The sequence below is a fragment of the Mercenaria mercenaria genome, chromosome 2, assembly GCF_021730395.1.
Source record: "Mercenaria mercenaria strain notata chromosome 2, MADL_Memer_1, whole genome shotgun sequence".
In the NCBI taxonomy this organism is placed as follows: Eukaryota; Metazoa; Mollusca; class Bivalvia; order Venerida; family Veneridae; genus Mercenaria; species Mercenaria mercenaria.
The window spans coordinates 61,585,079-61,604,063 of record NC_069362.1 but is presented as its reverse complement, the minus strand read 5'-3'; the positions used below and the strand labels follow the sequence as shown (position 1 = coordinate 61,604,063).

At 36.6% G+C, this 18,985-nt stretch overlaps 1 protein-coding gene and 1 long non-coding RNA gene across 3 annotated transcripts in view; one reads left to right on the top strand and one right to left on the bottom strand.

Moving 5' to 3' along the window:
- The window catches only part of LOC123564082 (uncharacterized), a 75,927-nt gene that overhangs the window by 10,341 nt on the left and 46,601 nt on the right, over positions 1-18,985 (bottom strand). The window lies entirely within an intron of this gene.
- On the top strand, positions 10,020-17,101 carry LOC123562776 (E3 ubiquitin-protein ligase TRIM71-like). 2 transcript variants are annotated; one of them, XM_053536716.1, is made up of 2 exons: positions 10,020-10,135; positions 15,094-17,101. In XM_053536716.1, exon 2 carries the CDS (start codon positions 15,101-15,103, stop codon positions 16,862-16,864), a length of 1,764 nt encoding a protein of 587 aa, XP_053392691.1. In that variant the 5' UTR covers positions 10,020-10,135; positions 15,094-15,100; the 3' UTR covers positions 16,865-17,101. The 2 variants fall into 2 exon arrangements, with proteins under 2 accessions (XP_053392691.1, XP_053392692.1); XM_053536717.1 differs by lacking the exon at positions 10,020-10,135 and adding an exon at positions 10,620-10,641.

Here is an 18,985-nt window from a genome sequence, read left to right as displayed (position 1 = left end):
CATCGAACAATTCATGAGGAGAATTTGTTTAAAGGTATTCTATTCTAAGCTCTTAGTGGCCCCTTAAAAGGGCCAAGCTCTCCCATTGAATAAACTCAAGAGAAGACATTAAGATAAAGCTAATGGCTGTATTTGATGAAGTTCAATCAAGCGGTTCATGAGAAGATGTGGTTTAAAGGTAATTTCATTTTTAGCTCAAGTGGCTCCTAAGAGAGGACAAATGCCCCCATCCGAACAATGTTTGGAGAGGACCTTATAATGATGCTACAGACTGAGTCTGACGAAGATCCATGAATCATTCGTAAAGAAAGTCATTTAAAGTTACTTTCTATTTTAAGCTCTGGCGGGGTAGCTAAACCATTTGAACAAACTTGATAGAGGTCCATGCCAAGACGAAATAGTCCAGATCACGAACTAAATGCGCATGCGCAAACTAATTACCATCAATCCGGGAATTAAAATGATTAAAAGATAAGACAACAAGAGGGCCAAAATGGCCCTATATCGCTCACCTGTTATCATTGCACTTAAGGACAAGGTCAAATAATGACCTAGTTTTTGAAGGCATCTGACCCAGTTTTGTACTTGACCTAGATATCATCAAGGTGAACATTCTCGCCATTTTTCATGAAGATCTCATGAAAAATATGGCCTTCAGAGAGGTCACAAGGTTTTTCTATTTTTAGACCTAGTGACCTACTTTTTGACCGCACGTGACCCAGTTTCAAACTTGACCTAGATATAATCAAGGTGAACATTCTCACCAATTTTCATGAAGATCCATTGAAAAATATGGCCTCTAGAGAGGTCAAAATGTTTTTCTATGTTTAGACCTAGTGACCTAGTTTTTGACCGCAGTTGACCCGGTTTCAAGCTTGACCTAGATATCATCAAGATGAACATTCAGACCAACTTTCATACAGATCCCATGAAAAATATGGCCTCTAGAGTGGTCACAAGGTTTTTCTATTATTTGACCTACTGACCTAGTTTTTGACCGCATGTGACCCAGTTTCGAACTTCGCCTAGATATCATCAAGATGAACATTCTGACCAATTTTCATGCAGATCCCATGAAAAATATGGCCTCTACAGAGGTCACAAGGTTTTTCTATTATTTGATCTACTGACCTAGTTTTTGACCGCACATGACCTAGTTTCGAACTTGACCTAGGTATCATCAAAATGAACATTCTGACCAATTTTCATGCAAGTCCAATGAAAAATATGACCTCTAGAGAGGTGACAAGGTTTTTGTATTATTTGACCTAATGACCTACTTTTAGACCGCACATGAACCACTTTCAAACTTGACTTAGATATAATCAAGGTGAACATTCTGACCATATTTCATGAAGATACATTGAAAAATATGGCCTCTAGGGAGGTCACAAGGATTTTCTATTTTTAGATCTACTGACCTAGTTTTGGACCGCAGTTGACCCAGTTTCGAACTTCACCTAGATATCATCAAGATGAACATTCTGACCAATTTTCATGCAGATCCCATGAAAAATACGGCCTCTACAGAGGTCACAAGGTTTTTCTATCATTTGACCTACTGACCTAGTTTTGGACTGGACATGACCCAGTTTCGAACTTGACCTAGGTATCATCCAGAAGAACATTCTGATCAATTTTCATGAAAATCTTGTGAAAAATATGGCCTCTAGAGAGGTCACAAGGTTTTTCTATTATTTGACCTACTGACCTAGTTTTTGACCGCAGTTGACCCAGTTTCGAACTTAACCTAGATATCATCAAGATGAACATTCTGACCAATTTTCATGCAGATCCCATGAAAAATATGGCCTCTACAGAGGTCACAAGGTTTTTCTATTATTTGACCTACTGACCTAGTTTTGGACTGGACGTGACCCAGTTTCGAACTTGACCTAGATATTATCAAGATGAACATTCTGACCAATTTTCATAAAGATCTTATGAAAAATATGGCCTCTAGAGAGGTCACAAGGTTTTTCTATTTTTAGACCTACTGACCTAGTTTTTGACCGCACGTGACCCAGTTTCGAACTTGACCTAGATATCATCAAGATGAACATTCTGACCAATTTTCATGCAGATCCCATGAAAAATATGGCCTCTACAGAGGTCACAAGGTTTTTCTATTATTTGACCTACTGACCTAGTTTTGGACAAGGTGAACATTCTGACTAATTTTCATAAAGATCCCATGAAAACTGTGTCCTCTAGAGTGGTCACAAGCAAAAGTTTACGCACGGACGCACGGACGACGGACGCTGCGTGATCACAAAAGCTCACCTTATCACTTTGTGACAGGTGAGCTAAAAACTGGGGGCTAAGAGATCAACCCTTACAGAAGCAAGCCTCTGTGGCATACATGCTGCGTATTTGCTGTGTATATGCCGTGAACACAGTAGTACGCCAGAGGAGTACATTTTACATACACTGCATGCCGCGTACTATTTAACCGAGTACACAGCATGTACGCAGGAGGTCACTAGTACACTTCAAGTACGCAGCACAGACTCTGAAAATTTAAGGAGTACATTGCATGTACGCAGGAGGGACTTGTACAAGAAAATAGTACACTGCATGTACACCGCAGATACTTTGAAATTTGTGCAGTACACTTCAAATACGCGGGAAAGACTTGTACAATTTCTTTTGGCATTTATACTTAGTTTTTTTTTACAAGTTAAAGTCTGAAAAAAACTTCATATACGCGGGAGGGACTTGTTCATTTTCTTTTGGTGTTTATACTTTGAATTTTTTTAGGTAAAAGTCTGAAGTACACTTCATGCAGGAAGGATTTGTACATTTTTTTTTTTTGGAAGCAAGAACTTGATTTCCGAGTAACTTTTATCTTAATAGCATAGAATAGTTCAGATTACCGGTATTCTGAACAATTAAAATTTGCCAAACTATTTGCAATGTTCATTTGTGAAGCTTACATCTTAGTGATTTCTGAGCTGCACCTTGCATGCAGTGTAAAAATATATTCTTTTTCATTTTGAATTAATCCTGGAGCTTTCTAACTCGGATAATTGAAAAGCCTTATTTGAACTTCGTTGCATTACATTTTGTAATACATGAAATAATTACCAAGATAATGCCTCAACAGCGCCCGAATGAGAAGAATTAATAGCTCTCACTGTTATTTGAATACTCTTAAGCAAAACACCATTCTATCATGTTTTATAAAGGCTTTAATGCTCATTATGTTAACTCATTAAGGCCTCACCAAATTAACAAGAGCTGTCGGAGGACAGCAATGCTCGACTATTCAACAGCCTTGTCAATTGAATGAATACAAAAGTTGAAAAAGGGGCATAATTTTGTAAAATGCAAAGTAGAGGTATTGAACCTCTGTACTGCATGTCATATCATGACAGTGAACAAGTGTGTGAAGTTTCAATCCTTTCCAATTTGTGGATACTGAGATACCAGCTTACATACAAAAACTTAACAAAAAATTTAGTAGAGTTATGGGACCTTCACCGTGCATGTTAGATCATGACAGTGAACAAGTGTGTGAAGTTTCAATCCATTCCAATTAGTGGATACTGAGATATCAGATTACATACAAAAATTTAACCAAAAACTGCTAAGACGAAAAAGGGGCATAATTTTGAAAAAAAAGAGAGTAGAGTTATGGGACTTGCTTAGTGCATGTCAGATCATGATAGTGAACAAGTATGTGAAGTTTCAATCCATTCCCATTAGTAAGTACTGAGATACGAGCTTACATACAAAACCTTAACCAAAAATTTCTAAGTCGAAAAAGGGGCATAATTTTGTAAAAAAGCAAAATAGAGTTATGGAACCTGTGCAATGTAGATCAGTTCATCACAGTGAATAAATGTGTGAAGTTTCAATCCATTCCCACAAGTGGTTACTGAGTTACCAGCTTACATACAAAACCTTAACCAAAAATTTCTAAGTCGAAAAAGGGGCATAATTTTGTAAAAAAGCAAAATAGAGTTATGGAACCTGTGCAATGTAAGTCAGTTTGTCACAGTGAATAAGTGTGTGAAGTTTCAATCCATTCCCACACGTGGTTACTGAGATACCATCTTACATACAAAACCTTAACCAAAATCGGGACACGGACGCGGACGCCGACGCAGACGCCGACGCCGACGCATGGACGAGTGCAATAGCTCACTATTCTATGAATAGTCGAGCTAAAAAGTTGTTCATCGGATTTGCCGCTCGTATATTTTCAGAACGTTTTTGACTAATTGTGCTCGCCCCACTGGAAAAAATCAATCCAAAATTTTTTGGTGCGCTACTTTTTACGGACGTAAGTGTATAAATGCTTATATAATTCCAGACCTAGATTGTTCTCAGATGGATTTTAATCAAAATAAATACATACTACGCACACATCGTCTATAATAAATCATAACACTTATATTTAGTTGCATTCAAGTTGTTTCCCCTTGATGCAGTTACGCCATTTTCTTCAAATGTTTACCAAATTACATTCTACAAAAATTGATTTATATCGTTGAAATGTGGATGAAGAAAAGCATACTAATTTATTTGATAATGTCAATCTACATTATTTTGGTAAGAGTAAATACTTATTGATGCATGTCACTTATCTTTTTTCTGTCCAAATGATCAGCTTTTGCATACGAAAGTTGATGGGGTAAGGAATTTACATTATCACAGCAGTTTCGCCAGAAGAGTACACAGCATGTATGCAGCAGGAGTACACAGCATGTACGCCGCAGGACTCGGGCCAGGAGTACACAGCATGTACGCCGCAGGAGTACACAGCATGTACGCCGCAGGAGTACACAGCATGTACGCCACAGGGGTAGTACACCGCAGGCTCATTTGCATGTGAAAAGTGTATGTGCCGCGTACATGCTGCGTACTATTTCCCGCATACTAAATTCCTCCAGCGTACATCCTGTGTACTATGTAGTCCACAGCATGTACGCAGCAAGTAGTACGCGGCAGAGCTCATTTGCATGTCAAAAGTGTACTACAAACGTACTATCGGTGTATGTGCGGTGTATATCCTGCATACTATTTAAAGCCCTTGATTTCAGTACACATCATGTACGCATCATATACGCTGTATGTACACAGCAAGAGTATGCAGCAGGCCTTTTTCTTCTGTAAGGGTTAATAGATAGATTACAGCGTAATAAGTTTGTGACAGTTTTCTTGTTTACCGACTAATTTTCATTTTTGGAGTGAACTACATTGAGACTGAACATTAAAATAGTCTGTGTAACTGAACGCTTTACTTAAAAATGTCATATGATTGCTGACCAACTGCTGTGTCTGTAGTTTATTGACAATGTTAAAGTATTTTTAACTTGCCTATCAGAGACCTGGAATTACACATGGAGCAAAACATGTACATAATAACCACAAAATGACCCAGAGCAAAACTGTTGGACAATTGTAACTATCCGAATTTCAGTATGTTATTCTTGATGTAAGTTAAAATTCATTAGAAATATTATTGAAGAAATGCCAAATGGGAGGTAGGGACTATTGTTGTATTGTTGGCTGCAGTAATAAGAGATCTGATGTGAAAATACCATTCACAAAATCCCTAAGAAACCTGAACATTGAAGGAAAGCATGGATTTTTGCAGCAGGTCGACGTTTTCATGGAAAGGATAAATTCACTGTTATGGATTATACTCCTGCTTGTGGTGCACATTTTGTGTTTGGGTGCAAGAGCAAAGGTCCATTACTGTAATGTAATTGTGGACTATGTACCGGCAGTAAACCTACCTACACCATCCTTAACTCCTTGTAGACCAAAGCCTCACCAGACCACAACAAGTGCTAAAGCTCGTAAGTACAGTGAAGCCATTGACACTGGCTTAAAAACAAAACCAATGAAATATTGCGCAAGAAAAAAACTTGTTATGAGTGATGTTGACATTAATGACGTTCAGTTTGAAACTGAAATCAGTTGTCATGCCACATCTGTACAAGCACACAAAGTCATGGATATAAGCCATGATTTGACAACAATGACGGTAATATCAGTTTATATATATGTATCAATTGTTTCATTTTTTTAATCTTTCACAGGTGAAATGCCTGTTAATATGTGGCCAGTGGTCTATGCCTTTTTATCTGTTTTATGGTGCTTAATATATATGTGCTGTGCACTCGGCATATGCATGCACCTGTTACGACACAAAATGGGCAAATATTTTGGGGATAATGTCAAAGCTGAACATAGTAATAATTGATAATGTGTTAGAATCAGAATAATATTTCTCATTGAGTTTTTTTAATTAAATAACACAATTATTTTAATTAAGAAAACAATGATTTTAGCCATAAACTAAACAGTCATATTTATGAATTATTTTTCAGACAGTTTGCAACGATCTCGCATACGCAAAGATTGGAAATCCAAACTGTACAGATACTACAACAGCGTCAGTACAGACAAATCCCGATAAACTTAAACGTTTTATGTTTAAAGCAATTCCTGTAAAGGACAACTTCACCCAAGTGACAGAAACCAAGATTGGTGTAATCCTGACAAGTAGTTTCAGACGAGAAGCTGTGCAAGTGAAATTGCTAAAGCAGGACAAGGGACAACAAGAACAACCACCTACTATACCAGCTTATAGTCAATTAAGTTCAGGTGAGCTGACAGAAAGTACATCAAAGGACAAGGAGATAATTCTGCTAGAATGCTACAGACCAAGCTTGGTGTAATTCTGATTAGTAAAATGCTGACCCTGACCAAAGGACGAATGACTGACGCCATACACAGGGTGATCTTAAAAATTTACCTAAGCATGTTGCTATAAATATCATTTTGTTATTGAATACAGCATTTTGTAAAATTTCAAAGAGCCTTTAAGGTAGTTCTGCATGTTTGATAAACCAGAAGTGATGGCGTAACATCATTTATCCGGAAATCGTAGAATAAAGCCTGGATTCGGCATACGGAAACGTAAATCATTTTATGAATCAACGGCAACCTGTAGGTAAATTTATAACAATGGCACTCTTACTATCTTTCTAAAGTAAAAATATGATATTAAAACATCTAACACGTTAAATAATTCAAAATAATGTCTGGTTAAAATTAGCATGAAATGTGCGTTTCACTTTGAACAAGGTCAAATATCTCAAAAATAAGCCAAGGGACCTATACATTTTATTTCACCACATTATAGGCCATTTCTTTATTTGCATCTGTGAGAGGTTTCATTAAAATCTACATTGTAGAAAACTTTCTATTCGCGAAAATGTTATGAAAGTTATGATTTTCCCATACACTCCCATTATGAAAAATTGCGAGAGGTCAAAATTTTTCAAATCAGGCTTGCAAAGAATCAAGTACACGACCATATCTTTTTTATTTGCTGAATTTTCTATGCATATTCTGAAGTTTTGAAAAATCAGTTTAATAAAATTCTACATTGTGGAAAAAAATTTGATCCGAACGTGCAGAACTACCTTAATCCTAAGCCAGATATAATAACACACAATTTCCTAACATTAAATGCAAGTGCACTTCACAATGATATCTTTTGTACAAAAAACCCTTAGAAACAGTAAAAATCTCTGCCAACATTAAAAGACCCACCACAACCTAGTATGTCCTACTTTTTCCTCCAAAATGAACTTAGTGCAAGTCATTTCGATAATACTGGTATATTACAGCTATTCTTCAAGGCAAAGTAAATCTTGCAGATTTCCCTAATCGGCAGATGAGTCTATATATTGAACTCTCATAGGTCAAAATCTGGCTACAGATTGATGTGTTTTCACAACTTCACCTGAAAACTTATTCAGTCAATTTCTTTTCAGTTTAGTTTTGAAAACATAGTATGGTATAATAACTATTTTACAGTGCAGAAAATAGTGTGGTCTAAGCTCACCTTAAGGTGGAATGCACCCCAAATTTTTTTGCCGAATATTGTCATAAAATTTATACTGTACAAAATTCAGGATATATGTGATTGAGGTCCGGTTTTACTTTTTCGCCATATGGTTCATGTTGTTTGCTATTGTGTCACAAATATTGCCCCTGATGTCATTTTTCGTGCAACGCCGAGTTCCGAGTGTTTTCGGCATTTTTCCTTTCCTGCGCTCTGAATGTCATTTAAATGAAAAATACAAAATAATGTTCATTTTGCAAACAGAAAATACTACTCAATGGAATAAAATTCAGTGAAATGAAATTGACGCTTAGGACGTCAGTGACAATTTTGTGACATCAGAACGGGAAAAAATCATATCAAGTTTTGCTAAAAATTTTGCCTTAAAATTCAGTTTATTAAAAATCGGCTCGATAAAAAAACGTATAAGTTTTGTATGTTGTTTTGCAATGTGTGAACATCTAAATTTATTTCTTGGCGGGAACTGTCTGATCAAGTGCAGTAACTGTTGCAAGCTCGTAATAATGAATACTAGAAAATATTTCATAAAACCCTCACTAGTTGCAGCGTTCAGATTTAAGTACGGAAAAAGTAAAAGCCATATCTGTTTCTCCAGATGCTCTGGATATAGATGTAGAAATGTAGTTTCGTGTTCACAATCTAAACACTTGAATTAGAATAAATATGTCATATCAAGGAATCAACACACATAATACATGTTGATTAACCAATGATCAAAAGTCTTCTTGTTATGCGAAATGTCGTTTACATAACTTACACCCTTTATCAAATATCTCATTAAGATATTTCATATCTACTATTCTTCTTTTCGGAACAGGTCCGTAATCGCCTGAATGTTATTACATGTTTTAACAAATTTGACTTTTTCTTTAACATTTTCTTAGCAAATCTCACCATATGTCTCTCAATACTTTCATGTCAATTCATTTCATCAATTCATTCCGAATTTTCCGTTAATACATGCAGCTTCGCATATTCTTTAGATTATTTTGTTAAAAAATGACGATTAAACGTGTCATTTCTTCATGGGCTAGGGGTAAAATATCGTCAAAAATCGAAAAATTCAAGTCGGTGACCCCTATGTATTTATGTGTCTACTAGACGTACACACACTGTGAAACAACTTACCAAAATTAAACGTTTCTTAATCGAGCCGATTTTTTAAAATCTGGATTTTAAGGCAAAATTTGTAACAAAACTTGATGTGAGTTTTTCCGTTCTGACGTCACAATATCGTCTCTGGCGTCCTAGGCATAAATCTTAATCCGTTGGATTTTAAACCATTAAGTAGTGTTTTCTGAATGCAAAGTGACAATCATTTTGTATTTTTCATTGATATGACATTCAGAGCGCAGGAAAGGGAAAATGCCGAAAGCACCCAGAACTGGGCGTTGCACGAAAAGTGACATCAGGGTCCATGTTTGTGACACAATTACAAAAATCACGAACAATATGGCGATAAAGTAAAACTGGAGTTCAGTCGCATATATCTTGAATTTTATACAGTATAAATTTCATGACAATATTCGGCAAAAAAAATTTGGGGCACATTCCACCTTAATACACCAAGTAATGTGCGTACTGCTACATTAATTATGTCTCCCACCATACAGTGGTGTGGGAGACATACTGATTTACTCCAGTCTGTGTGTCAGTGTGTCTGTCACAAAGCTTGTCCGCACTCTAAGTCGAACATTTCTCATCCGATCTTCACCAAACTTGAACAATCACCAAACTTGAACAAAATGTGTTTGACCATAAGACCTCGGTCAAGTTCGATAACTAGCCAGATCTGCCCAAGCACTTTTGAATTATGGCCCTTGAATTACTGATTGGATCTACTCGTCCAGACCATCTAAATGGATCCATTCGTCTAGACCATCCGGAGAAACTAGACATTTTTTATAGGGGCAGTTGTGGGAGACATGCGTTTTTCTCAAAAGCATCTCTAGTTTAATAATATATTAAGACATTAAACAAATTGTCAATTTGTAATTAAATATTTGTATTTCTCATGCCAGAAAAGAATACTGTTATTTCGTGGCACATCCTAAACCATACAATTTTTCTATTTCGCCTAAGTATTATATATCAATAACAATCAGGTTTGTAATCTTAAGTCAAGCATTTATTCCATGAAAGGAAGTATATTATACCCCTATAAACCGTGTTTAAACTTGTTAAATCTAGTTCAATGGCTAAAAAATGTTGACAGTGTTTGGAAATTTATACACAGTAATACAGGTGAGTTTATATACCAGGCTTTCATAGTTTTTACAGACATTCTGTAAATATACGGACAATTCATAAATTTAAAGATTTTTCAGTCTAAAATTTACAGACTGGGTTATATGAAATCTGTTAAAATTACAATTTAAATCAATACCATGGATCCAACTTGTCTGAAATTCTCCTATTAGTTTTATCAATGCATGTAATAAGTGAAAGATACCATCTTAACCTTCCGTTTTGATTTAAATTGTAATTTTATAAGATTTCATAAACTCAGTGTGTAAATTTATAGACTGTAAAATCTTTAAATTTATGGACTGTCCATATATTTACAGAATATCTGTAAGAACCGTGAAATCCTAGACCTGTTTACCATTATTTACTCTTGTATAGAAATATTCACCAAGGAGATGTAACCTTCTCCGTGTCCTTGAGAAGGACAAATTTGCACTTAATAAGAATGGGACCCTCTAATTTTACAAGTGATAGTTAATGGAAAGGAATTGTTATACATAAAGGTGGGATTTCTTGATAGCTCATAATATGTCTTAATAGACATTTGGGAATTACGCTGAGATAACATAATGCTTCTTTACACTACCAGGGATGTGGAGCACCTGCCCCCCTCCCCCACTCCCCCTCACAACTACTATGCACCTGTGTAACATTTTTTCATAATCATTGTATATTCCGTTCATCCGCCTTGAAAATTATCTCATGTTTTATTATTTTTGCAACTTTCCCATATAACTTCGGTGTTCTTCAATACAGTACATAATTTTACTTCACAATGTTCATGATAGTACTGGATCTGCAGTACTTCAACAGAATATGCGAGGAATTCTGCAAATGTAAAAAAAATCACTCCATTTACAAAATCTTTCAACTGCGTAAGCTGCGGCTGCCTGCTACGGGTGCCATCGCTTGTCTGCAAGTGCTGGTCAGTATGTAAGAAAAGAACTATAGTTCAGAATTTCTAAGTACAAGCAAATTCGATGAGTCGGATAGGTCTGTGTTGAGTAATGGCCAAGAAATATATCTAGCAAAAAGTTTTTTTGTTTTTTTTGTTGGGTTTAACATCGCACCAACACAATTATACAATTATAGGTCATATGGCGGCTTTCCAGCTTTGATAGTGGAGGAAGACCCCAGGTGCCCCTCCGTGCATTATTTCATCACAAGCAGGCACCTGGGTAGAACCACCAACCTTCCGTAAGTCACATGAAGAATTCAATGTCCCGAGTGAGGCTCGAACCCACATAGATGAGGGGCAAGTGATTTGAAGTCAGCGACCTTACCCACTTGGCCATGGAGGCCCCTGGCAAAAAGTTAAGGATGTTACTAGGAAGCAAATAATTTCATAACATTTGAACTTAAAAGAACTAAAGTCCTTAAGAGTTTATTTATTTTTTGTTGGGTTTAATGTCGAACTGGCATAATTATAGGTCATATGGCAACTTTCCAGCTTTAATGGTGGAGGAAGACCCCAGATGCCCCTCTGTGTATTATAATTATCATCACGAGCGGGCACCTTGGTAGAACCACCGACCTTCCGTAAGCCAGCTGGATGGCTTCCTCACATGAAGAATTCAATGCCCTGAGTGAGGCTCGAACCCACATCGATGAGGGGCAAGTGATTTTAAGTCAGTGACCTTAACCACTCGGCCACGGAGGCCCCAAAGTCCTTAAGAGAGCACAATCAAGTAAGAAATCCAGAACGTCACGGGTTGGTGGTGGGGATGGGGGGCAGTGTTACAACTTCACAGGTTTGAAAAATTAAAGACACTGATTCTGGTATGCCTGGTATGTGGCCTATGGAGATGATAAGGTCTGCGTATTGGCGATAAGGGCCAATACACAAGTCGGGACCATTGGTAGACTTGCTTCTGTTTATCATAATAAGCTACTGTATAGCTACTGTGCAGTAAATAAATTGCAGGTGATATTTCTCACCTTTATAACAAATCAGTTCTCACCTTTATAAGGAGTTTAGAAAGCTTGATTGAATTAGGGCTAAATAAACAAAGTGATAAGATACAATAGTGTTTTATCATATTTTTAATAAAGTAAGTTTTTTAACAATTACATCTCATTATTGCTGTTTTTTATTATCAAAAATATAAAAAATGCATTCAGGCACATAGCTTTTAGAAGTAATAAATTATTGTGTATTTTGAACAATGATATATCTTTATTGCTGGATTTTATTATACATAAAAGAAAGTTAACATTATTTAAACAACACAAGAGGAATTAAGCATTTTTAATATATAACATCCTTCTGTCTATATACCTTCTCTATCTATTAAAAATGCAACTGAACGCTTCTTTAATTTCTAATAAAATCCAGCAATTATCTTTTTTTTTCGTTTTTATTTTCTTACTTTTGATAAAAAGATCATAATCATTGAATAAACAAACTTGTTATTTTATAGTGAGAATTGCTTTGCTATAAGAGTTATAATTTAATTGGACAGGACATTACTCACATGACTGAGCAATCAAAATTAGCATCTTAACAATTAAAATTTTGTGTACATGCTGAAAAAAGACTAAAAAAACAACAGCATTTCAATTAATAAAATGCAAAACACAGGAAATAACCAATTTACCTGTAGGCAATAAAATTTATGATTCTCTGACAATAATTAGGCTACAAGTCAAGTCTACAGGGGTTTTATGGACCCTTATCAGACTGGACCAGACAGGATCTTGTATACTGGGGATTAAAAAGTCTGGTATTTGGGGGGGGGGGGGGGGGGGGTCACTTATATAGGAGATTTTCTTTGTCTTTAAATAAAGGAATGAAATTTTTTTTTTTAAATTTGGGGGGAGGGGTGGGGGCGAGTGGTGACCAGATGAGGGTACAAAACTTCACATGTTGATAATAAACAAGTGAATGAAGTATTGCCATGCAATACAAAGTCCCCTACTGGAAGGCACCTAATTTTTTCTACTGCAGTATAACATAATGAACTGATATCTGTCAATGATGTATAAACAATATTGTACTACATATACAATATGTTATAACATTATAACAACACACTTGGATTAAAATGTGCATATATAAAAACCCACAGTTGTTTTCATATTGAATTTTTTGGCTGATTATAAAAATGTTATCATGTAAGTTATTTATAGTAACAACAAAGGGAAATTAATCTTTAAAAAAAAAAAAAAAAAAAAAAAAAAAAATTAAATAATATAAGTCCACAAGAAACTCTTTACCAGGTAGAGATAGGTCAAAATACACCTAAAAATTGGATGTAACATGCATGCTGTACCACAGAAAAGTGGTCTCGATTTTTCTCTACTGCCAGTAATAAAAAAGTTACAATAAAATCTATTTATAGTAAAACAAAGGGATGTAATTCTAAAAACAAGGGTGCCTCATGGTGGTGAACATTTGGTCCAAGTTACATCAAAATCCCTCCATGCATGAAGAAGAAATGTTCCATACAAAGTCATTCTTGAATTTGACCTTTGACTTCTAAATATGACCTTGACCTTAGACCTAGGGACCTGGTTCTTGCGCATGACATGTTGTCTCATCCAGGGGAATATTTGTGCCAACTGATATCTAAATCCTGCTTTGCATGACAAAGTTATAGACCGGACAGGAAAAAAATCCTCTTGACCTTTGATCTCAAAGTGTGACCTTGACCTTTAAGCTAGGGTACTGGGTGTTGCGCATGACATGTCGTCTCATCATGGGAAACATTTGTGCCAAGTAATATTAAAATCCCTTCACGGATGACAGAGTTATGGACGGGACAGGAAAAAAACTCTGTTGACCTTTGACTCCCAATTGTGACCTTGACCTTTGAGCTAGGGGTCCGGGATTTGCGCATGACACGTCGTCTCATCATGGGGAACACTTGTGCTAAGTGATATTAAAATCCCTTAATGAATGTCAGAGTTATGGACCGGACACGAAACAGACCCTGTTCATGCTATGTTAACATTTGACTGCTAAGTGTGACCTTGACCTTTGAGCTAGGGGTCTGAAAGTTGTACATGACATATCGTCTTATTATGAGGTACATTTGTGCCAAGTAATATTAAAATCCCTTCATAGATGGGAGAGTTATGGACCGGACAGGAAAAAAACCTTGTTGACCTTTGACCTCCAATTGTGACCTTGACCTTTAAGCTAGGGGTCCAGGTTTTGCGCATGACACGTCGTCTCCTCATGGGGAACATTTGTGCCAAGTAATATTAAAATCTCTTCATGGATGGGAGAGTTATGGACCGGACAGGAAAAAAGCCCTGTTGACCTTTGACCTCCAATTGTGACCTTGACCTTTGAGCTAGGGGTCCGGGATTTGCGCACGACACATCATCTCATCATGGGGAACATTTGTGCCAAGTAATACTAAAATCCCTTCAAGGATGGGAGAGTTGTGGACCGGACAGGAAAAAAGCCCTGTTGACCTTTGACCTCCTATTGTGGCCTTGACCTTTGAGCTAGGGGTCTGGGTTTTGCGCATGACACGTCGTCTCATCATGGGGAACATTTGTGCCAAGTAATATTAAAATCCCTTCATGGATGACAGAGTTATGGACCGGACACGAAATTGCGGACGGACGGAATGACGGAATGACAGAATGACGGAAAAGAGCATTCCTATAGTCCCCAAAACTGGTTTTCAACCAGTAGGGGACTAATTATGATGGAATGGAAGAGTGCCACAATATATGCCCTTCATAACAAAGGGAAGTTAATCTTAAAAAAAAAAAGATAAATAAATAAAAATTCTTAGTCCACACAAAAATCCTTACCAGGTAGAGATAGGTCAAAATATACCTAAAAATTGGATGTTACATGCATGTTGTACCAAAAATGGTTGGTATGTTAAACATAAAATAAAATAAATTACTTCATTATGAGAGGTGAAGTTTTAGCACATAGAATCTGTATGTCTTAAAACACAATAATGTTTTTAACACTGTTTTATTAATTTCAGATAAATCATGGCTGTACCACAGAACTTATCTTCAACCCTGTCTCAGGGTTCTGGAGAAGATTTTGAAGTTTTCTGCCAGCCGTGTGACAGAGATGACATCAGGCTACCTGCCGCCGGGTACTGTGTATATTGTGAAGAGCACCTGTGTGACTCCTGCTTTAACACCCACAGGAAACCAAAACCACTTCGGCATCATAAACTTCTAGATAAAGACAACATGCCACACACACAAAGTCTTTCTAAAAAGTCTAGTTCTACTCGTGTTCGCCAGCCAGACTACCTAACAAATCCTTGCTCCAAACATACAAAAGAAGTGATCAAGTTCTACTGCCATGACCATGAAGCACTTCTATGCAGTGTATGTGTGACCCTTGACCATACCCGTACATCCTGCCAGATTGACTACATACCGGATATATCTGGACACACCATCGACAGCACTGACTTCAAAGACACTCTTAAAGAGCTTGACAAAATAACTGAGGAATGTCATAAGATTACAGCAGATCTGAGGCAAATGGTTGCAAAATCAAACACTTCTTTGACAGATGTTCTCACAGAAATAAAGAAGTTCAGGGACGAAATAAACCACAGGTTAGATGAACTTGAAAAGGAAGCTTCAGAAGCAGCAAATGATCTAAAAGAAGAGAATGACATCAAGTTGAAGACCATAGATAAAACATGTGATAATGTCAGTAAAGCTCTGAAAGCATCGTCTGATAAGATAAAACAACTTAACACAACAAAGAAAGCAGATGGACTCTTCATTGAGCTTAAAAATGCCCAGCAACTGATCAGAGATAATGAAGGAAGAATGTCCAAGCTAAAATCCCCTGGAGTTACAAAAGAATACACATTTGATCCAAGTCAAGCCATTCAAACACTTCTTCAAAATGAGAAGTCATTAGGTACATTAACAGCTAAAATACTAGAACAGCCAAGTCCTTCTTCAACCTCAACTTTAAAATCAAGGACAATTTCACCTCATAAAAACATCAGTGTCAAGATGTCATCAGACAAAAAAGACTGTTACATAACAGGCATTGCAGCTTCTTTCCCAAACCAAGTATTTCTAGCAGATAATAACAATCGCACAATTAAAATGGTAGACATCAATACTCAAGCTATACAACAACTGAGCCTGGATTCATGGCCCAGGGATGTTACCACAACCACCAGAGATGAACTTGCTGTCACATTACCAGGTAACCACACAATACAGTTGATATCCTACTCCTCGAACATACTCTCTAAGAACCAAAAACTTAAAACAGATGGAGTGTGTTATGGTATCAGTTACTGCCAGGGAAAACTTGCAGTAACATTTACAATTCCTGCAAAACTGCAAATCATGGACTTGAAAGGTACTGTACAAACAACAGTCATAACACACTCAAATGGTAAAACTATTTTCAGAAGCCCAGAATATGTCACTACCAACAGCAATGCTATATACGTATCTGACCTGGGAATGCAGGCAATTATATGGTTAAACTGGCAGGGAGAACTAATGGGTAGTTATGGAGGAATGGGATCTCCACAAGGTATTGCCATGTTAGATGATGGATCATTCTGTGTGAGTGATACGCGAAAAGACAAATGTAACATACTCAATGTAACTGGTGACTGTAAAGACAGTACAACTGTACTGAAGGATTTAGATCGTCCAAAGGCTATTTGCTGGTGTGATGCTACCAAAACTTTTTATATCAGTAACTGTAGTGATGACAAAATAGAAATAAACTTCATTCAAATCTACAAGACGTCATAACATAGAGAAGAGCTTTTCTTCTGATATAACACCAAGTGCAAACAACATCAAAATGATGATGTAAAAGTTATTTTTAGATAATCTTCATCTTCACATTAAAATTGCCCAAGAAACAAAAAGCTTGGATAGAACACCTGACTCAACTACAAGAAAATCTGTAAACCAGACAACTTCAGTGTACACAATTTCATGAAAGTGCACTATGTCATATAGGTGGAAATAAAAAGAAGCAGTCAATTTATTTAGTTTTTTACTTCCATTTTTTTAGGCATCTTAAAAATATCCAAACAGTTTTAAACTAGTGAATCATGCAGTATTCACAATAAAGCTACTGATAATATTGTTCATTTGCATATGTTGGAGAACAATGTCTAGGAACTCTTATTTTAACACTTATCATGCTGGACACGATTGATTCTGCCTTTGTGACCAGTGTAGATCACGATCAGCCTGCATAGCTATGCAATCTGATCATGATCTGCACTGTTCACCATTCAGTCTGTATCTTTTTAGTAAGCATGCCTTTAAACAGTTAATACTGTTGTCCAAATTTAAAAACAGACAAAGTCATTATAGAAATTTAGCAGGGCAAGGGTTAAATTATTGATTATTTTAACAGTTCTACTATGTATTTTGTAGGAAACATAAGAAATTTTCTAAATAGTTCTGACTTTTTCCCATGTTTTCTTTAACCATGACCAAATTACATTTCTTAGAAGTAGCATGGGTAATGCAAGCAAGTTGATAACAAGAGCACCGCCTTGCGGGTGCTGACGCTCATCTGATTTTTTTTGTATAATAGAAATATTGTCCTACCCATGATTTTCGAAGTCCAAAAGGGGCCATAAATCTTGCAAAAAGCAGGACAGAGTTATGTTTCTTGCTGTACAGGGTCAGCTTATGATGGTAAACAAGTGTTGCAAGTTTTAAAGCAATAGCTTTGATAGTTTTGGAGAAAAGCTGACCTAAACATAAAACTTAACCAAGAAAACTGATTTTCTATGTCCAAAAGGGGCAATAATTCTTGCAAAAAGCAGGATGGAGTTATGTTTCTTGATGTACAGGGTCAGCTTATGATGGTGAACAAGTGTTGCAAGTTTCAAAGCAATAGCTTTGATAGTTTAGGAGAAAAGCTGACCTAAACATAAAACTTAACCAGGCAATGCCGACGTCGATCAAGTGATGACAATAACTCATCATTTTTTTCAAACAAGAGGGCCATGAAGGCCCTGTATCGCTCACCTGACCTACTGACCTAAAGATCATCAAGATAAACATTCTGACCAAGTTTCATTAAGATATGGTCATAAATGTGGCCTCTAAAGTGTTAAATAGCTATTCCTTTGATTTGACCCTGTGACCTAGTTTTTGACCCCACATGACCAAGATTTGAACTTGACCTAAAGATCACCAAGATTAACATTCTGACTAAGTTTCATGAAGGTACAGTCATAAATGTGGCCTCTAGAGTGTTAACAAGCTTTTCCTTTGAATGACCTAGTGACCTAGTTATTGACCCCACCTGACCGAGATTTGAACTTGACCTATAGATAATCAAGCTTAACGTTCTGACCAAGTTTCATTAAGATATGGTCATAAATGTGGCCTCTACAGTGTAAACTAGCTTTTCCTTTGATTTGACCCTGTGACCTAGTTTTTAACCCCACATGACCAAGATTCAAACTTGACCTAAAGATCATCAAGATTAACATTCTGACTAAGCTTCATGAAGATATAATCGAAAATGTGGCCTCTAGAGTGCTAACAAGCTTTTCCTTTGAAATGATCTAGTGACCTAGCTTTTGAGCCCACATGACCCAGATTTGATTTTGACCTAAAGATAATCAAGATGTACATTCTGACCAAGTTTCATGAAGATACAGTCATAAATATGGCCTCTACAGTGTAAACAAGTTTTTCCTCAGATTTGACCTGGTGACCCAGTTTTTGACCCCGGATGACCCAATATCAAACTCATCCAAGACTTATTGATGGTAACATTCTGACCAAGTTTTATTAAGATTGGGCCCAAATTGTGACCTCTAGAGTGTTAACAAGCCTTTCCTTTGATTTGACCTGGTGACCTAGTTTTTGACCCCAGATGACCCAATATCAAACTCA